At 39.0% G+C, this 22389-nt stretch overlaps 1 protein-coding gene across 2 annotated transcripts in view; it reads right to left on the reverse strand.

Annotated features, from left to right (window-relative positions):
• Positions 1–3087: 3087 nt before the first annotated feature.
• Positions 3088–22389, reverse strand: part of ARHGAP42 (Rho GTPase activating protein 42) — a 284843-nt gene continuing 265541 nt past the window's right edge. For both annotated transcript variants that reach the window (XM_060018066.1, XM_060018067.1), the window contains 5 exons: positions 21415–21795; positions 20880–21036; positions 18776–18838; positions 8799–8878; positions 3088–8435 (listed from right to left, as the gene is read on the reverse strand). In XM_060018066.1, the coding sequence (XP_059874049.1) occupies positions 8347–8435; positions 8799–8878; positions 18776–18838; positions 20880–21036; positions 21415–21795 (770 nt within the window). In that variant the 3' untranslated portion in view covers positions 3088–8346. The remainder of the gene's footprint in view (positions 8436–8798; positions 8879–18775; positions 18839–20879; positions 21037–21414; positions 21796–22389) is intronic.

A 22389-nucleotide genomic window follows, 5' to 3' on the forward strand; every position in this document is an offset into this window, starting at 1 on the left:
TTTTTAATAGCCAAGGCTGGCTGAATATTACTTTTTGGCTTCTGTTCCATGTGTACCCATCAGGGAAGACATTCTTCATCAGAGAATATCCTTTTCAGATAAAGTTAGACTTTTTAAAGGTCAAAGCATGTGACAAGTTGCCCTCCCCACACACCTAAAAATTGGTGGTCAGGTCACAGCAGAGAGAGAATTCCAGGATTCTACTGAAAACATGCTGATATGGCCCTGAGTTTTCTAATTAGCGATATGAGAGATTTAGACTAAGTCATTTCCAAATCTTGCTCTCAAAAGCCGTAAGGATTCTAAGAGATGCCAAAAGCTGTGGGCCTGGATGGGGGAAGGGAAAACATTCCCTAACACATGTAGATGCACACACTAGCAGCTTGGCTCGTATCTGTTTAACATATTGGGTTCCAAGCATGATTTATTTGAAGAAATAATTCTGCTTTAGTTGCTCCAAAAATGTTTGAGAGCCGTTTGAACTGTAGTTGCTATGGCAACTTATGACTCATTCATTCTGTGAAAAATCTGCTTGTCCATAGATATGTAACTTAGTGAATATCAAAATACATGACGAGTATTGGGAGATATATGTTATTATTTTCCTTTCTCTAGCCCAGGCTGACCCAGGGGCTCTTTTTTAGTAGATTGGCTGCTGGTAATTTGGAAAGGTAGAATGTTTCAGATAACTTATTTCTATAAAAAGGCAGAGTCCTGCTGAATGCCATGCTTGGCTCATTGACCCTAAATACCCAGCAGCAGCACTTGTAAGTATTCAATCAGTATTTTGGGGATTTGTGTTCCCAAGGGTATCCCATATGAAGAGGTTTCAAATGCTCTCATCTACATCAATTTTTTTTTTTTAATAGGAAGAATTGCTGTGTAAGAAACTTAGAAAAGATTTTTGCTTCTCGATTTTTGGCTGTGCAAAATTTCAATTTTAAGAACTCAACTTCTCTGGCCCAAGAAATTCAACTGTAAGTTTAGTGTAGCTTAATTTTCAAAATTTGGGGTTATTTTGTATTTAATGGTTTAAAAAATTGAGTTCTTCAACATCACTCCCAAATCATCCAGCTTAATCAAGTATTTACAGTTCTAACAGTGAGAAGATCAAATCTTGCGTAATCTCTATCCTTAAGAACGTACAGTGTTCATGGGGGAAGGGTATGTTTTCTCCATTAGAACTCCAAAGTAGAACCATGTATTCAGAGGGTGTTAAAGAATGAATTCCACTACTCCTGGGCAAGGAGACACAGACACAAAAACAACACAAGCCTACAATTGCATTCTCTAAATTCTAGAAATATTTATATGATTGTTTCTTTGTTAACGAATTCATTCATTTAAAGAAAGGGGCTGACCCTACTGTAGAACAAGCTGTGATCTGCTGCCTGGACTCAGAGATGAACAGGCAACATGTCCCACATACAGAACACAATTTAGGGGGAAACAAGTAAAAGTATTTAAATCTTGAATAAAAGTAACTTAAATTCCAAAAAGGAAATAAGATGTTCCCAGTACACGTCACTATCTTGTGGCTACTTTTTGTTACTGTTTTAATTTTTTACATTATTAACTAAACTTTAGATTTCATTTGGACATCACCAGTTTTTCCATTTATGTCTTCTTGCCTTTCTTGGATGTAATCCAGGGGTCCAGTTTCCCAAGTCTTCCCCGATCTGTGAGTTTCTCAGTATTTTTTTGTTTTTCATGATCTTGACAATCTTGAGAAGTACTGGCCTAGTATCTATCCTGTAGAATGTCCCCTATCTGGATGTGTCTGATTTTTTTTTTTTTTTTTTTCCTCTAATGACTAGACTGGAGTTATGGATTTTGAGGAAAAAACCCATAGAGGTATGCTCTTCTCATCACATCATATTACGGGGTACAAGACAACCACATGATATCACTGATAATGTTAACTTTTATCAGTCGGTTAAGATCCTGTCTGCCAGGCTTTTCCTCTGTAAAGGTACAATAGTTTTTCTGAACTTTTCTTTTTAGAAGCTAGTCATTAAGTCTATAGAGCATCCTCAAGTGGGGAAGGGTTAAACTCTAATCCCTAGAGGGAAGGGTAATAAAATTCTAATGGTTATTTGAAATTCTTCTCTAAAGGATACTTGCTTCTTCTCTCCTATTTTACATTTATTTATATAAATGAAATTTATTGCCATTTCCTTGTATCAGTGTGGATTCATGGATATTTTATACTTTGGATTATAATCCGATTATCCAATACTACATGACTTATTTTGTTGCTCAAATCATTCCATCTTTGCCTGTTAGGAGATGGCTTGTTTTCATTATTTCTAAAATATCATTTACAAGAGATTCCATCTAGGTCAGTTCCTTCTAACCCAATACTCTCAAACAGTAGCTGATCCACAATGATCTCTATTACCTATCCTAACAGTTCTTTCCTGCTTAATCATACTGGAATTTATTCACATTAATACCTTTTTAGCTCAACAGGTCTTTGTCGTGAATTTATTGCTTCTCCTCTTGATATTGAAGAAAGTTACAATCCATTTGAACAAATCAGGTTGTATGCCCAATGGTCCTGTTACTAAGCAGTCAGGCTTAGTTTTTGCAAGGATTTGTTACACTCTAATAATCCATTTAGCAGCGCAAAATAAATATACGATTCCCTTTTTTTTGATGAAGAAAAGCAAAATTTTAGCTAGAAGTCAAACAGTGACCAAAAGGATCATAAAACTAATAAAAATCTAAGGGGATTATTTGTATGTTGATGCTTCTTCCATGGCACATTTGTAAACTTCCACAGACTTATTTTCAGGTAAGCCTGCATACCCGTTTTTTGATAATTTGTTTATGATCTGTTTGATTCTCCTTCCTGTAGACATCTGCATTATTAACATTTTCTTGATCTTTCATAATGCCAATTTCTCGGGAAAAGGTCCAATTATCAGGATCTAAAAGTTATCAATTCTGCTATGATTTTTTCCCATTCAGCCACACCCAAAATGACCATTCACAATACCTGAAACTTTGGGGTTTTTTCTATATGAATCCAAGACAGCTGCCCTCCAACACACTGGGTTTTCAAGTACAAGGACTAAATTAAAATGTGCTTACATAGTTTATTTTTAAAGTAATTTAAAATACAGTGTAAACATACATTAAAGATACTGTGGCAATTTAGATATGGAATAACATGAAGTTATTTACATGTTTGTATATGTATGCGTGCATATATATACATGAAGTGCAGATAAATACAAGACACTACAAAATAAACAAAAAATTCAATATGATAATTTACTGACAATCATTTTCATCATATCTATTATTTAATTTGTTATGTTAATGGCTGCAGACAAATTCCTAATACTGAAATATGTCATCTAAATATTTAGCTTTTATATAAACTATAGTACCTCAAATTTAACAGTATATAAATAGGATTCAAATTAAAAAACAAAACAAAACAAAACAAAAAAGAACAGTCGTCTTCCCTGCCACACTCCTTATTTATTTGGAAAGGCTTCAGCTAAGAGTTCAAAAAGACTCTTGAAATTGCAGCCCTCAATATGTGATATCTCAGCTTTTAAGCATACATCATGACTGAAGATACAAAGGCAGATATAAAATCTCTAACCGCCATATAAAAAACAATGCACAGTTTTAATCTAAGAGGCAATGGATTCAAGTCCAGGTTGGGCTCTGGAAGGGTAAAGACCATGGGAAACACTGCCAAGAGATGATAAAAGGGGAGAAAGTGATCATCTAATTAAGGTGGGGTAGGCACTCTCCCCAACACTGAAGGTCCTCACGTGGCCCTGAACATGACCATCGTGGATCATGGAGGATATTTATGTTTGTGATAACCGTAAATGGCCCTGCCTTTTGAGACTCCTCAGCAAGCACACAGACTCCATTTTCTCCCTATGGCACCAAGAAAGGAATGTTCAACCTCTGAACCTGGCATCTCTCCCATGAGTGCCAAGGAAAGAGTATAACCTGTTGGGTTCCCTAAGTCATGAAATAGCTTCTAAACTTTGGTCTAGAATATGCGCATCAGTTTTCTGTCTGTGGCTTGCTGTGAGTGCTATCAACTTATTTGACATCTGTTATTTAAAACAGTGAATGCACCTGCCTGAAAAAAAGTGAAAAATCCTATTTGTTGATCTGATCCTCTAAAAGACCATGTCATTCCTAAGTGTGAATTTGTCTGAGGTCACTACCACATAGATTTGAGGCACAGAGTTACTGGTGACAAAAAACGGATACAGTGAATATGGTTAGGAGATGTGAGACTCGTTGAGAAATACCTGAATTAAGTCTGTGGATCAACGGGAGACAGGTAGGATACAGACTATTCAGAAGTTTATTCAATAGACTATTCACCTGGAAAAAGTGTTTTGAGTTTGTAAGGTAACCAAACAAGGTAGGAGGGAAAAGTAAATAGCAATTTCTACCCTAAGTGGGAAAATTTTACTAAAGAGGAAAACAACTTCTAGACAATAATCATGTCTCTGCCTTTTTTCTTTACCAGGAGATATGACTTTGGGGTCCAATTCCCTGATCTTAGGACATAGTAACAGCTGTAAATTACAAATGTATTGTAAAACCAAAGAATAAAATCTCTTCTTAAATTGGTCCACCTCCTCTAACTTCAGTCAATAGAGTACAAATCAAGATGGGGTTCTAAATAATTAAGGCATCCCAAATACATAATTGGGGAGCTAAATTGAAGTTGAAGTTGTTTGAAGAAAGGCTCTGAGGGACTCTTCTAAATCAGCATCCATGTGAATGATATCCTCTGCACATCAGACACGGACAGACCTGAAGATGAGGCTGAGAGTGAAGAAGTCGGCAGGTGCTGTCTCCACAGGACTGCAGGGTCAGATTTACTTTCCTTACATCTTGGTGGATTTTTAGGAGGCACGCCACAATACGTAAAATCAATTATCACAGAATAGGAATAAACTCCAAATCATTATGTCTCTTTTCCTACTTTTGCTATTTGAGAACCTGGGTAGTTTGGGATTGTAAGGTGCATTTACAAAAAATCTCCACCCTTCTTGAAAGAGCCACTGTTGGGAAGCCTGATTATGCCCATTCACAGTGCAAGGCACAGAGCGCCAACACAACTGGTAAAACCACTCTCATGTAACAAGGAGAAACGGCACTTTCTCATACTTCACAGACTTTACAGGAATACAAAGATTATTTCACTGCTCAGACATTTACACACAACAGAAAAAGCCTTCAGTTAACTGACTAGTTCCTATAAGTTGGTGGCATTACAGCACAACAAAATCACCTGTAATACACGTAAAAGTTTTGTACTCGAGGATTTTTTCACATAACAGATGAGATGATTGACTTGGACTCATCAATCTCACTCTCATACTGATTATACTGTCAGCAGTGATTAGGGCACCCACGTTGTGTGTTTCAAAGGTGTGCATATGGCAGTTCTAACATATCTTTACTATGTCTCTGAAAAGCTAAGGTTTCATTATTGAAACGCTGTTATAATTTCAAATGTGATCCTCTTCTAGTGACTGGCATTACCTTCTTGTGTAATTAATATTCCATGTGATTTAGAACACATATCCTGATTTTCCCAATGCTCATAAATACGTTTTCTGTTGGAAACATTTCTAGGGAAAAGCAGCTTCAGTCTATCTCTAGCATATGGCCATGACTTGCTTCCACATACGATCAATATGAAGAAAAGACTATCCTCACAAATCTGTAAGATTAAAACTTCAAACAAAAGCACAATTTGAACAAGCATTTTTGTAGTCTGTTTCAAAACAGGGACCATATCAAGTACTGCCACAATATATGCCTCAAAGAGAAAGGAGAGGGGCCTCACGCCCATGTCTTTAACAGCAAATGCTTTAATTCCTCACTGAGCATCTGTGGAATTAGTTCACAGACAACTCAGAGGCAGGAACACTCTGGCCTGTGTTAAAATAAAATGAAGGTTGCGATTTCTCTATGCAGCAGCAAGTGAAGTAGGACTCTGAATCACTTTTTGGAGTCAAGTTGGTCTTTGAAAGAAAATCAATTTGCCTTAAGAGGCTCTAATTTAGTAGGATGCCAGATGCTTGCAAGGGTGCTTTAACTGAGGGTGTTTTAGACTAAGGGACTGGTCTACTAGAGAGATTACCTCTGTTCCAGCAGAGGGTAGTCAGGGTGTCAGCAATACAATTACTATTACTAAGGACCACCAAGGATCCAGAGACCAAGAAGTTCTAGCAATACAAAATTATAGTGTAAAAAATCAACACTAGCAGGTAAAAAAAAAGGAGACAAATGTATCATATTTTTTCATTATATTACTAATTTTTACAACATTAAATATTTCTTATTCCTTTATTTCAATGCACTGATATTTCTTTCTGGTTGTGATTCTGCCTACTGTTATTCACTTTACCTTTAAATCCTAATCCATTATTCCATTTTTAATTTTAAAAGCATACATGCTCCAAGGCATAGTTGTATATGTGTGTGTGTATAATTTAACCTATTGACTCTAGAAACATTAATTTAAAGAAGAGATTGAGATTACAGATCATAATATCACGTAAAAAGAACTGTCTACAGTCAATACCTGAGTGTCTGTACAGTGAAGAACTCTGAAGTAAGAAGTAAAATACTGTGGCCAAGGGAGCCAGTGCTGTGGCAGTAGATGGCAGGGAACCAGCTTTTTGGAATCTTGAGAAGAAAGGCTCTTTGCCATATGCAGATATGTATAGAAATAATATGAGGATTATTAAAATAGAAATAATTTAAATAATGATTGATGAATGATCAGATGTTGATGGTAAATATAAATGGATAGTAAACACCTATTTCTATGCCCTATAAATTCAGTGAAATTCCTAATAAAGGCTGTAAATTGAAAGGCATAACAGAAAATTATGTATGACTTTATTACTGCTAGAGATGATGAAACAATTTCAATCTCTGGTTCAAAATAATTTAAGAATCTTGTACCTTTATGTTTAGATTATGTTTCAACTAAGCGTAGACTTTAGAAGGCATAGTGTCCCTAAAACAGCATCTTTATCATTTGTAGGACAATTTCTCAAAAGCCAAAATTAGATATCAATAAAATACTTTCACACTTTACAGAGTTACAAGTACAATTTAAGTTGTATGCCTGTGTACTGCACTTTTACATTGTTTTCCTATTACTGTAATTATACATTTGTGATACCCCTATAATGCTACCAGCAGAGGATATGTGCATATGATTTATCAGTATTTATATGTTAATGGAATAAAATTTCATAAAATCTCAAAGTTATAAAGATAGTTTTACACATCCTCTAAACCAGGGGTCAGCAAACCATGACCCATGGGTCAAATCTGGCCTGTCACCTGTTCGTGTATGGCCCATCAGCTAAAAACATTTATATTTTTAAATGGAATTTTAAAAGTCAAAGAAGCTTAATATTTCATGACACGTGAGAATCATGATTTTCAAATTTCAGTGTCCTGAAAGAAAGCAGTATTGGTACACAGCCACAGCCATTTACATGTTGTCTATGGCTGCTTTCTGCTACAATGGCAGAGTGGAGTAGTGTGATGGAGACCACGTGACCTGTTAAGCCCAAAATATTTATTATCAGGCCCTTACAGAAATAGTTTGCTGAATCCTGCTCTAAGCCCAGAGAAGGCATCTGGAATGCTGGATAGAATGTTTACAGTGGAATCAGTGTACGACCTAATTTGGTTTCATTTACAGACATCATATACATTACTCATTACTGCTTTTGAATATTATCATCTACTTGGTAAACAAATAAAAATAAACCTATGTTAAGAAAAACTCCTTATTTCCTTGAAATGTTTAGGACCAGCAAAACAATCATATATAAAAGCAGTATATTTTTAAGAAAAAATAATAAATGAACAATTTAAATTACATTTTTTAGTAATGATTTCAAGGTTTCTCAGAGAACACCAGACAGTAAAGGGCAGATTTCAAAAGTCTTATAGCAGATTTCTGGTTTCCAAATTTCTGGGATATAGTACTTAACACAGTATTTGAGATTCTATAATTATTATGAAAGAGACATCGTGGAGAGTTACTTTTCCAAAAAAAAGGGGGAGTGGGGAGGAGAGGATAAGCTATTTTAAAATATGAAACTAGCCAAAATTAAAAAGAATGGCAAACAATTTAAACATTTTTTTTCCCTTTCCATTAATAGGGAGCCACATAGTCTGCTGGTGTAAAACTTGGTAGAAATTGACTGTTTTCATTTTAGCAGGCTGATCCCCATATCTGTGTCAGATAAAATCATAGCACTTATTATTTGTTACCATGGATACCATGAAGATACTGCCATCCACTAAAAAGTATTAGAGGAAGACAACATAATTTTCTGGGACGAGTCCTGTTTTGCCTTCATATGTTGCCTTCAACCATCCTGGTTCCACTGATGGGTACACTGGCAAAAATTAAAATACATAAAGAAATATCACTCAGTCAACATTAGCTTCAAATAATTCTATACACAAATGGGTAAAAATCCACATCAGATTGTATGCATATATACTCAAGCTGTCAAAACAGTGTCACAGCACCTGTAAAGCTGGAAATGCCTTTTGCATTTATATAATCAATCACTCTCTCTCTGACACAGGGGAGGAAACTGGGGTCTAGAGGGATTTGATGCGTTCACTTGTACAGGTATGAGAGGTTGGACATGATTCTGAGTTTCCTGGCTTCTACTTTAGACTCATCGCTACACCACTCCTTCTTCCTCCTCCCCATGATGATAAACTTAAGCAAAGGGAATGGGTGTACTTACCATTAGAAAATATTGCTCCCTGTGGGAAGGAAAGCTCATGGCTGTGCTCTGCTTTACAGGAGTACATGGCTTTGGCTTGGCTGAAAGAGCAAAAGACAATCTGTGAAAACCACAACGCTCAAGTATATTTATACTTAAAACTATTCTTAAAAAAAGATACTGGGGCTTCCCTGGTGGCACAGTGGTTGAGAGTCCGCCTGCCGATGCAGGGGACACGGGTTCGTGCCCCTGTCCGGGAGGATCCCACATGCCGCGGAGCGGCTGGGCCCGTGAGCCATGGCCGCTGGGCCTGTGCGTCCGGAGCCTGTGCTCCGCAACGGGAGAGGCCACAACAGTGAGAGGCCCACATACCAAAAAAAAAAAAAAAAAAGATACTGGTTTTAGTTATAAGTGAAGCATGATATACATAATGTGCACATGTAAGTGTGCATAAGTGCATTTCACAAAGTGAACAAATTTGTGCAACCAGAGAACACTGACAGCACAACCCAAAGCCTTTCTTGTGCTTCCAGGCAATGCCCCCAAGGGTAATCACCTGACTTACAACAAATAAAATAAGCTGGTTTTAAAGAACACTATTATTTGTTAGTATTCTGCTAAATAGGCTATTTTTCAGCTCTATAGAGGTTCTTAGGTACCTTAAAGCCCTATTTATTTATTTGCCACTTTAATTTCAGACTATAAGAGGTGAGATCCACAAATTAAAAGGTCTATAGGGTATGGTAAATAAACTAAGTGGGCATGAAATAAGAAAAACAATAGGATAAGTTGATGATAAATGGCAACCAACAACAGCCTCACTGTCAGGGAGACGTGGCGACATGTCTTTATAAATCAGAGTATACCCATCTCTTAAAAAGGGAAAACAGCACTCAGCTCTGACGTCTGTTCTCATGTGGGAGTTCAGGTTCCAAGTAGCCAGATACTCTGTTTTTTTAAGGGAAGCCAGAATTTCAGAGTTTTACATGAGAGCTGTTTCAAACCATCTGAGACAACACTAAAAAAGCCATCATCTGAGGAGGTTAATCAAGTCACCAATGAAGTCGCCTTTACTCTGCAACATCCAGTGACCTGACTCCACCTACTTCTCACCATCTCTACCACAACCAGAGTCCAAGCCAAGATCATTTCTGGCATAGCTCACTGAACGGCTTACTAACTTCCTAAATCCTCTGGGCTTCCTCTTCTGTCCCCTTGCAATCCGTTCTATACAGAGCAGCCAGAGGGTAGTTTGAAAGGTTTTGATGATCACATTATGATCACATGATTTCCCTGAAAACCCTGAACTGGTTCCCACCTCTGTCCTCCATACCATATACAATGTGGCACCTGCCAGAATTTCCTACATCTTTTGTACCTGCCTCTACTCACCTACTATACATCGGTCACACCGGCCGTCTTTCTCCTCCCAAAACACGCCAAACCCAGCCCCACCTCAGGGCTGGCTGGGCCTCGCTCTGAGATACTTTCTTGATCTTCACTCAGCTATGGCCCTCTAGTTTATCTTACATTTCTTGAGTTTCACTGAAGGCCAGGTCTTCCCTGACCACACACTGTAAAATAGCTGTCCAGGCAACTCTCATATTCTCCAGTTTGAAGTCTGCATGGTATTCTGGTGCCACTGTTGATATTTCTTGTCTTCTCCCCCAGTTAGAATGTAACCTCTGTGAACAATGCCTGATGCTTAATAGTAACTCGTAAATATTTGCTGAATTAATGAGTTAAAAAAAAAGGGAAGGTTCTCTGGACTCTTTTTCTACATGATAAGTCCTCTTAAAGATTCAAGGCATCTTGTCTTTCCTCCCTGAGGTCCCAATCAATACTTCATCAGCAAAGAAGCATCAGCAGTATTTGCCATCTGAGGCCCTCAAAGTAACAGTGTTACATTATGATTACATTTCCCTATTGGAGCTAGACCCTGGGTCTTATCTCTAAACTTCCCGAATGAGGCTAGGTCACTTAAACTAGGCTTCCCAAGTGGCTACCTGAAGATGGGAAAGCTTACAGAGGAAAACCATGGCCCTGCCCCCAGAGTCTATTTCATATGAGGTGAGTCTCAGGCTGTACTTTCAGAAACTTTGCTAGGAGAGTCTGCGGTAGGCACACACCACCACTTCCCAATGAAACATGGTCTAAGGAAAAACTGATGAAGTGGAGGCACCCAGAGAAGGACAAGATTTTACACTAAAGAACAGCCATGTGCTCACATGTGCATGTGAACGTGTGCACATGGGTGTGTTGGTTGACATGGGTTAGGGGTGCGGGGAGAGGATGCTACCAAGTTATGAAGACTTCTGAGAATCAGACTATGGTGATCTTATATAGAAATGATACTAGTTTTTCCTATAAATCTTCTAGTCAAGTATAGACATTTGATCTGATATAATTTGGTGTAACTTGATCTAATTTGATCTGATATAATGTGATCTGATATCTGATATAATTGAGGGTTGCAGAACCTCTTCTCTAAAAACATGTAAAGATTTTTTAAAAAGTCAAATTTTCTAGCAGCAGTGATTTCCACCAATAATCACTGTCTTATTACTTTGAATCATTAAGATAAATTAAGGCATGCATAAGGAAACAAATTCCAGAGTTATAGAAATGATTAAGATATAATAATCCTTGCAATGACATAATTTTTCATATACTTTAAAATGCAACCAAATTATTTATATTAATATTTCAGACATGAGTGTTCTCCTTATAGTTTTTTATCGGATTGGATGGTGAGGGAACACATACAGAATAATTACATCACTAAATAAATGGATACTGTTAAATGTGTCAAAATATACAGCACAAAATAATATCTGTCATGACTTTTCAATTACCTGGGCATGTGACTAGACAGGTATAATTTTCTTCTGCTGAGCTCTGTATCTACAGGTGTTAACTCAGCAGAGAGCTTTGATGATTTAATGTAGAATTCTGTGTCAGTGGAGTTTTCTTTCCAGGTGCTAATGCTTCTTCTTTTACTGCCTTGGTGTATTGAAGAAGATGTGAAAATAACACTGTCACCTATTGAGTCTCTGTTCACAAGATTCTAATATCCTTTGAAAAGGATTTTGAGAATCCTGCTTCCTTTCGCATTGGAAAGTAAGGTAATGATGCCTGCTGTCCTGAAAGCCATTTCTTCTCTTATCATTTGGAAGATGATCTGTTCACAAGCCCTATTCCTAATTCTAAACACTGTCTAATGTTCACGAGTAGACTTAAAGGTTTGACAGGGTCAGTGTGCAAAATTCTCAATACTCAATGATAAGCAAAATAAAAAATTCACCAAATCAAAATTGATGTAATGTTTTCTGAAGGGCCACTTAACAATGTTAAACACACATACACACTCACTGTCTCTCACACATTTTTTGTATGCTGAGAATTTCACTTCTGAAGTGGGTAGGAATGCCCTTCTGAGGGGAGTAGGAAGATATAGTCTAAAAGGTGCCAAAGCAGTAACATACAGAAAAACTAAAAACAAACAAATCACCACAATCTAATTATTCATCAGTACAGGATTTAATAAACAAAATACACCAAATCCAATGAATTATTAGGTAGCTACTATGAATAACGCTATAGAAGAAAACATGACATGAAACAGTGTCAGCATGCAAGGCAAAAATTTTACAGAAAAATTAGTCATTGGCAAGACCTCCAAACTGCCTATGACAATTCGCAATAAACACTTATAGGTAATGCAATAAACACACATTTGCTTTTTTAGTCACTGGTTGGAGATTTCTTAAAATTACTCTTTTCTTAGGTTTTTGCCAACAAATATGGGCTGTTTCTGGCTTGGATGTCTGAGTATTGGATTTCTCAATGCTAAAAATCTCTTACAGGAGCTTGTAGAGTCAAAGTTGCTTGTGTCAAAGACAAGAATATTGCAACTCCATTAAAAATGGAGTGAAAAACTGAATAAAAAAGTCTTTTTAGGTTAAAATGTGTATTTTATCTATTTTCCCAACAATTCTGTTGAGCATGTACTTTCTTGGGCACCATGGTGGGAACAATACCACGAACAACACCTTCATGGGTCCTTTTCTGTGTTTATCACAGAGGAGCGGTTCTCAAAGTGTGGTCAAGGGAAATCTGGAAGGAGGGGTAGGTGGGACCCTGAGAGGCACTACTCTGACAGCTAATGGAATGTGTATGAGAATACATTTATTTCCTATTATGACAGATATTAAGGAGATCTGCAGAAATGTAAAATCATGCCAGTTCCTGAGGTCCTGGCAGTGACCATCATTAAGGGATAGAAGCTGACTGCAGCATGGCAGGTGTACGGCAACAGCAGAGGAGGGGGCTTCTGTGTGGCCCAGCTTAGGGGAAGATAAGAAACAACTCCTGTTGTCTTAAACACATTAGAAATATGGCCTTTGGAAGAGGGAAGAGATGGGAAGGCGAGACCCTGTTATGACTTGGGGGTAGGTACATAAACTGTCTGACTTGGTTGTACAGAAAAGGGTGACCCCAGCATATGCTGGGGGACTTGTGATCATCCAGGGGACTTGAGTCATATAATGAGTTTGGATTTTGAAAGGAAACCTACATATTTCCTTGGTCCACCTTCTTTATGTAGAAATGAAGGCCAAGAGAAATGAACATTATGGCAGAGTCAGGCTAAAATCTACATCTCCTGATTGATGATCTAGTGCATACCTGGTGAAGCCACTGAAATATCATTTGTAAAGTCTCAAGATACTGTCACTGAAAAATCACTTCTACTATTAATAATTGTTGACTGTTAATAAGAGTGAATAATCACACCTGCATCTTGCTATTGTCACCCATTAGTTATGAGCTTATTTTTGTTAAATAAATTCAGAAACATTTAAAAATGTTCTGTTTAAATTTCTAATACAATAAATATTAATAGATATAACCCACATAAACAAAAGCTCCTTGGAGGTCCTCAACAATGTTTTTAGTTGTGTAAGTTGTTTGAGAACCACTGTCAACAGGTAAGATTAGATGGTTGTGCAACAATATGTGGTTATCTTTAGGTGGCAAAATGACAGGTGGCTTTTATTCACTTTTTTTAGTTTATCAGTATTCTTTATATTCCCTAAAAAAAGAAAAATGTTATTTTTAATTACTATGGCTTCCTTTGTCTTTCTTGTGTGTGTCACAGTGCTTTATCTTATGTATGTCTTACATGTGTCAGTGTGCTCTGAAGCAATGACTTACAGCCTTTTAAAAACTCAAATTCACTAAACGAGAAGACTTTGCTGAGCTTTGTTTTGGTGCTTTGTAATTATAAACAAAATATTGGTTTTAGATTATAATAATAGAAAATTTGATTGTTTATAATGGGCCAGGCACTCAATTCTTAATTAATTCTAATTCTCAATTCAACTTTCAGAAAATATTGGTACAGCTTGCCTAAATTATATTACTTTAAAGTGGATTTCCCCACTGCCGAGGTATAACTCATTGAGACAGAGCTGAAAGCTTTAAGGGTACTGTTTTCCACAGGCCTTTGTAATCGTGAGACAGAGCCTAGTGACATTTGGCTCTTGAAAGCATTTTACAGGTTAAGAGAAACAAGTATAAAATAACCAATGCCTGCTTAGGGTCACGCTAAGTACTATGACATTCTTCTCTATTCCAGTGGTTCTCAAACTTTTTTTTGTACCTAAGAATCACTTGGGGAAGTTGTCAAAAATACATATTCTCCGGGCCTCAGTCTCAGATACTATGGTTTACCGAGTCTGTGGCAAATTCAGGAATATTCATTTTAACAAGTCTGGCAGGTTAAGTTCCCTTGCAGAGGGGCCCCTCCCACTCCACTGAACCTGATTTCTTAAAGATTTCCAGTGATGTCTTAGAGGTTAAAACCAGTGCCCTCCTCTCATGAGCTCCTTGACTTTTTGGTAGCTTCTACCACACTGACCTTGCTTTCTCCTCGTGATGATTCCTCCACCTTCTTCTTTGCCTGACTCTTAAATGAAACCATTCCTCAAAGACCAATGCCCAGCCACTTTACCTTTTCCCTCAGTAAGCCCCATCACTGGGTAAGCACGCCTTCATCTATACAGTATAATTGCTGTGCAGAAGTTTCTGGCATCAAACTTCATGCTCTCTCCTGGTTCCAGCTGCACGTTTCTAACTGCCTCTCAATGGTCCTCAGGCTCCTCAAACACAGGGGCCAAAATGTTCCTTGCCCCTCTCCATACGCTCATAAACTAAGCTCAGGAGCTAAGTTATCAATCACTCTTTCTGACAGTCAGTCTCGAAGACTTGGAACCTTCCCATTCCCAGTATCAAAGCAGTTGCTCAATCCTAGTTCTAGCCATAAAATTCTCCTTACAGTTTTTCATGCTTTTGTTAATGCCCTAATTAAGGTCTTTAAAATATCTTTAAAATATCACCAGTTCCACCTTAAATGGTTCTCTTCCCTTCAACAACCTCCTTGAAAAGCCACTTGAATGATCTGATCAAGTGCATCACTGATTAGATCACCTCTTTGCTCAATGACTCTCAGAGGCTGCAGTGAATCCAGAGGTGTTATTTTTCTGTTGCTCAAGACTATCCACTAAAATCTCCCAACTGGTCTCTTTCCCAAATGTGGCTAGTCTCTCTACCATCCACTACCAGTTCTACCATTCTTCGAGGTCCAATTCAAGAGTATCCTAAGGTCCCTAGAAGGAAAGCAAAATAGGCATTGTAGGAGGTTAGTAAGGGAAATACCCTCAACTTCTGTTGTTTAGTTGTATTTAATGGTACAAAAGGATTTCAAATGACTGTTAAGAGTTAATGTTCAAATACCAAACACATATTAATTAGAGGCTTGATGATCTTAAGCAAGCAGTTTCGATAATAATAATTATAACAATATTAGTTATTATTGTAGAGACCGTCTATGGAGAATTTACCATGTACTTCAAATACATCATTTTGTACACTGACAACATGTCAGAAACAGAATTGTGACCTTCATTTCATAGATAAAGAAAATGGATTTCCCAGAATTCAGACCAAGATGGCAGAGTAAGAGAACATAGACCTCACCTCCACCCATGAACACATCCAAAATACATCTACATGTGGAACAATTCTCACTGAAAACAAATTGGAAACTGGCAGGAGGACTCCTGTACAACCAAGAAAGATACACATGGAATTGAGTAGGAAGGGAAGAGAAGCATTTGGGTCAGGATCTGTACCCCTGGGAGGGAACTCAGAGGAAAAGAGAGATTAGACAGGCAGAGAGCTATCCTGGGAAGGGAGCGATACAAGCCCCAGGTTGGGTGCCCCAGTCCTGAGGGCCTATGTGGGGGAGAAAAGTGCCCTTGGCTGGTTGGAGGACCAGTGGTACCAACAGGAGGGCTGTGGGAAGCCTGGATTCCTCTTGGGAAGAGCACATGCACACTGGCTTTTCCCCTGGCAGGGTGGAGAGAGGTCGATCCTAGCGGCTGCTGGGTTTCTGGCAGCTGCCTCACCACATACACCCCAGCTCAAGCCCAGCCAATGTTCCAGCCTCACAGACTCCACATCACAGTGCAGCACTGGACCTGGGACAGCAAGGACTAGGGAGACGACTTGACTGTGGGATGCAGAGGTGACCCGGTGCCAGGGCAGAGCCTGGGTGGGGCAGTGGCAGCCATTGGTGGCCCTTACTCAAGCAGTGCATCAGAAGCAACCCAGATCTCTGACGGTGGCCACTCCACACTCTGTGTGTGTGTGGTGGCCCCCCATACACACAGAGAGTCTGTGCGCATCCTGCCTGCCTTGTGGAACAGTTCTATGACACGGTAGGGGCAGCAGAGGTCAGGGCAGTGATTGGCTGTGAGGGATGAAGGTGACTTGCACCAGAGGCTGTGTCTGAGCAGAGCCATGGGCACCTGCACAGGCAGTGCATCGGACCTCTGTCTGCAGCTGACATGAGCTGAGAGCCTACATGGGCCCCACTTGCTTTAGCACTTCCCCCTCTGGGGCAAGGGTCCTGGTGCAGGGAGAGGGAAACACACACATTTAAAGGGAACAGAGCCAGTTCAGGCCATACCTTCAGGGCTTCTGCTCCAGCAACGTGGGATCAGACCCTGTCCCCGGTAGGACAGTGACAGTCGCTAAGCAGAGGCAAAGCCATGCCTCACGTCCTGTGCAGGCTCTAGTCCCTCCAGCACCAGCCACACCCCCTACCAAGGTGACAGCTGTCTGCACACCCTGAGAAAAGATGTGACTTGCATCTACATCAAATCCAGCTCTTTCACCAAAGGCACTGGGCAAACACAGTCTGTATAGGGATACTCCCACATAAGATCACCCCTTGAAGACCGCAACAGGTAACTGTTTTACCTAAACTGATAAAGGCAGACAAAGTTAAGCAAAATAAAAGGGCAGGTGAAAAGTTATGACACTGTGCACAAGTGCTGCACACTGACTGACAGAGAAGACTTAAACTTCAATATATCATTGAGTGAGCTCTAAGTTTATGCCGACAACTATTAGAAGTGGATTTGGAGTATTTGGAATGTAAAAGCATATTGCAAATGCATAGATTGATTGTTGAACATCTGAGTAAGCTTACTGTATAACAGAGTAATTAATTTACTGTCATATACTGATTTACTTCATTAATATCTTGCTGTCTTAAAGCTCTTAAAAGATTATCTCTGATTCCAGTACTTGAGTTCTTAAGATTGTTTAGAGCTTCCTAATAAAAGGGCTCCATCTAGTGGAGCAATTCAATCATTTAGCAAGACAGACAGAAGTAGCAAGGTTAAATCCCTTACACTAAGGCCTAACAGTAGTGACAGTCTCAGAGAGATCATGTTTGCTCTGACATGCACAGTGCTTAGTTTTCACCATGCCTTGATAAAAAGGAAGAAGGTGAAGATGCTACAGACAGAGGTAAGGTACATGCAAGTACGCTGGGATTTGCTATATAAATGCAAGGCATTGACCATCGTCCTAGTGAGATACCAAAGCGGCTCTACTCTGTGGAGTTAAAAACACTAACATAGGAGCACCCTCACGAAGCTTTGGAAAAAAAGAGTGTGAAGGTTACTGTTATCCCTAGTAACTAGGACAAAGCCCAATATTGTGCAGGTGCTTAAAAAATGTTTGCTGAGAAAGTTCACATACTTTTATATGGTCAAGAATATAAATGAGAACACTTGAAGGACAAACCTTGTTTTTTTTTGGTCAGTACATCCAAAAAAACAAAAGAATCAAGGTTTGTCCTTCAAGTGTTCTCATTTATGTTCTCTTTCAACAAGCATTCACTGAATATTTCCAACCTGTACTAGTTGCTGATGGTAAAAAAAAAGAAAAAGAAAAAGAAAAAAATCACAAATAGCAAAATACTAAGAAATTCCATTAGTTTAGACATATTCAAAATTAAAACCCAAAGTCCACTGCAGATGAGAAGAATCAATTTGGACCGAGAGAAGAGGAAGCAGGTACTTAGAAGCAAGCACATGAAGAACAGCAAGATATAACAATTCTTGTCCTTCTAAAAATGGAGCAGAAGGTAAAATCTGGAAACCCTGAATGAAGTACTGCACTCAAACACCAGAGTCCCCTGGGGCAATCAGCTCTACAGCACCATAGTGGCCATTAAGAATAAGCAGTCTTTAAATGCATGTTCATGAAGCTTCTTCCAGAAAAAAAGTGCTATTAACTTTTACAAGTCAAAAACACACATTTGAAAAATGTCCACAAACTAACTGTTATCAAAGGAGTCTTTGGTATGCAAAGGGTTACGGCAACTTGTGTCTTTCAGAAAACCTCTTTGTTTAGACCCCTTCCTTTGTGAAGGTTTTAGCGAACAAGGCACTGCTGTAACATTTTGACATGCTAAATGCTGTATATGGTCATGACCACTTCCCTGTGAAGACAGCAGAGGTGGATTTGACCATCTGCAGACCTGAGGGGCAGAGCTGTCAAAGATGACCTGCCATGTCAACACAAGGCAACAATGTCACCACTATTTTATGTTTTTTACTTGAAGAGTTTTGAGAACTTACCGCCCAGAAGAAACTGACTTAAGTGAACCAACGTTTTCAAACAGTTGGGCCTTTGCTGCCACACTGAAAAATAATTTTAAAATACAAGTTTCATTAAAATCCATTAGAAAATCATGCAGCTCAAAGCAAAATTCAGGGTTATCAGTTAACCCAAACAGAAAAATTAGTTAACATTTGTCCCCAAAATTTGACCTGAATTTTAATTGTTTTAAGCTTTAATGTAGAAGAAATTTTTAGATGTAGTCTCTAGCTCACCGAGTACCAGACAGTAATAAACCTATAGCTACTTCCTCTGGGGATCTTACTGCCTGCATTTTTTGTACCTGAGAAAACCCTGGGAGCAGAAAAAAAGGAACACTTTTTCATTGACTCCCGTGGAGCCACAAGGGAGGAGTCACATCAACAAGACAAAAGAAGAACTGTTTTGTGTTCTGATAGCTAAGACACAACTAATTCTAAAATTGTTTCACGTATTTTTAAAATATTTGAACACAGTTCCTATAAAGTGAAAAGAGAGAACTCTGAAAATATGACCAATAAATAAATTTGTTTCAAATCATGATGAGGGAAAGGCATCTATTTGAAAAGTGAGACTATTGGGTAGACAGTGAAAAGAACTAAAACTAAGGTACCCTAGATAATTAGAAAAATTCCTATATTTACTAGAAGAGAATATAAAATTCTTTGAATGATTTTTTAAATTAGATATTTAAAAACTATCTTATTTCTTTAAATGACAAACTTTTTTTCCCAGAGATGAGCCATTTGATAATCTGAAGGATCATTTTACACCTAATACAGAACATACGGTCTCTACATTTTAATTTCTACTTTATCCGTAAAAATCACAAAATAGCAGCTCTTCTCTTTCCCCCACAAAGGAGAGAGTTTATATTCTCCCATCTTCCTTGACATATTTGGCTTAAAATTTAATTTCTCTTAAGGGCTAGAACTATACACACCAGAACTAGAGCAGACAGAGTTACAAATATATCTGCCTATATCGTGGTAGCTGGATTTCTGAACATGAGAGATAACATATGTGAAACACACTCTGAAACAAAAGGTTCTTGTCAAAGAAAGGGATGTACTAATAAATTTAAGATGCTGTTCCTCTGGAAACAGGCTTAGTAAAATGCCTTACTGGACTTGTAATGAATAATTAAAATGTCAGGAATACCACCATATTAAAAATGGGCATGGCATAAGAGAAATAGCACAGACTCAAGTTGGACAACCCTGGGTTACAATCCCAGCTCTGCCACTTACTGGCTGAGTGTGTGTGTACCTTAACTTTCCAGTATTAGCTCTAATTATCTCTAAAACAAGATTTATACCACCTACTGCAGAAGGACACTGTGGACCTTAAAAGAAATAACAATATGCAAGGATGCTCAGTAATAGCTCATACAGCGTTTGGAAAAGCTCAGCAAAAGTCAGGAAAATAAAATGAAAGGGAGAAAAACTTTCCTCTTTGGATTCTCTTACTTGCTTTTCCAGTTTCTCATTTTCTCCTCTTTGCCCCCTTTCTGTTCTCATCTATACACCCTACCCTCTCGGCCTTTACACCTCTGGGTCATTTCTTTCAATTAGAAGCACTCCTTCTTGCCTTTCATGTTCCCTGTTCTCTCGGAGTTTAAATCAGTGAGTACTCAGGTAGGGGAGACATACGATGGAGAGGAGAGAAAACCAACCCTCACCAGACAGAAAGCAGCTATATTTCTAACAAAGAGAGGGAGGGTCAAGGATATGGGCAGTCGCCACAGCTGAGTGGTGGATGTTTCGCTTTCACAGGAAGGCGTCTAGTTTCAAAACCCCAAACCACTATATTATACATCTGTTTTCATGTCTTTAAATTAAGCCATAGCTCTGCTCCTAAGGAAAGTGCCTGAAGAGTCTCCCCATGAGATTTTATATGTATATCCTAAGCGTACTAACTTTCACATCACTTGTAAAAGAGGACAGGGTCCTGCAGAAGTTGATGGCACCCACTCCACAGGTGAGCATTTGGCTGTGGGAAACCTAAGAGTACTTATGCACACACTCAGCCCCTGTATACCCCTGGGAAGCACAGCAAATAGCAAACAAAGGCTCTCTCACTTACACGGAGCCGGGTCGCTGGTAACCATTGCTGGAGGCAGCGTCTAGCCTTAACTTCCTGCACATTTTGGGAGGCAGATCTGGGTTTGGCGGGGCTTTGGGCGTCTCTTTGGAACCTATGGAAGTTAAGCTTTGAATGGATCCACTGTAGCTCTTGTTTCCTAAAGAGAAAGCCCAAGAAAACAGGCAAGGTGCTATTAGACAAAATAAGAGCCATAACACAGTCCATGCGCATAACAAAAGGAGGCATTTTTCTCTGAGCCCAAATGAGAAGGGACAGAATGTTCTTTGAGCACAGCAGCCCATCACTCTGGGAGATCACAGTCTACCGTAATTACAAAGACATCACCTCAGAGAGATGGAAAGATCCAGAAAAAATGTCACAGCATACAGGAGTTTTAAAAATCCTAGCTCAGGAACAAAGCAGGTAAGCATTGTCTGTCCCTTCACTATTAAGTTTTCCCTCCTTAACCATGCTGAACAATCCAGCAGGTGACACAGGAACAATGACATCCTGCACAGGCTCTATGCTGGCTTACCTTCCGCTGCAGAGATGGATCTGAGAGAGGAAGCTGAGGCTCTTTTCAGTCCTGGAAGCCCATAAGGCCCTTTCTTGGCCAGGTCTATGGGTGGGGACACATCCCCTGGGCTAGTGACCGAAGTGACACTCTGGCAATCTGATTCTGCATCTGTTTTGGTTGCATCTTCTCTAGAACTTGACTCAGGACTAGTTGTCCAGAGACCAAGACTTTTCTGTCCATTGGAAGGTGATGGGGATGCAATCCAAGGAATCCCTCCAGATTTCTCCCTGGGAGGGCAGGAAGCGGACTTTGTCGTGCTGTTTTGTTCAGAGGAGTGAGAGGAAAGTGACTCAATGCTCCCCATTGGTGTGCTGTCCGGGCTGCTGCTATAGGAGTCGCCTGAGCAGGGGCAGGGGTGGGAGAGAAAAGAACAGCGGCTCTCTGTTGAAACCGGCACCCCCAAACCCTTCTGTTCTCCAGCTCTCATGTGCTCCGTGGCCACCTGACCCCACTGAAGTGATAGGCCTTTACGTGCTATGGAGGACTGTTCCTCAGTTCTGGAGAAATGCTTTAAAATATGCATTTGAACTCGGTGAAGGCTTTTTTCAATACTATTCAAGGGAGCTTTTATATGTGCCCTGCCCGGATGAAATAATGTTATTTCTTGAAGCATTAGTGGGCTGACTTGAATTCAGACAAAATTTGCTTCTGAAACAGGACTCACAAGTATGAGAAATAAGATTTCTTGATGATATTAAAGAAATCAATGGAAGGGGGAAATGCTGAGACATATGTCTGCCTTCTTTTACTTTTCTGATCTTAGGTGATTCTGAGTTACAATGGTATCTGAGTCCTCCTTCATTCAAAGGCACCATTAACAGTCGGCTGCAAGTTATAAGCTCCTCAGAATTTTTAAAGAAAGGATTTTTCTCCTTTTTCTGCTAAGAATGTAGCAACATAAGAAAACTGGTTATTTTAACTGGCTGTATTTTT

The sequence above is a fragment of the Delphinus delphis genome, chromosome 8 (assembly GCF_949987515.2).
Source record: "Delphinus delphis chromosome 8, mDelDel1.2, whole genome shotgun sequence".
In the NCBI taxonomy this organism is placed as follows: Eukaryota; Metazoa; Chordata; class Mammalia; order Artiodactyla; family Delphinidae; genus Delphinus; species Delphinus delphis.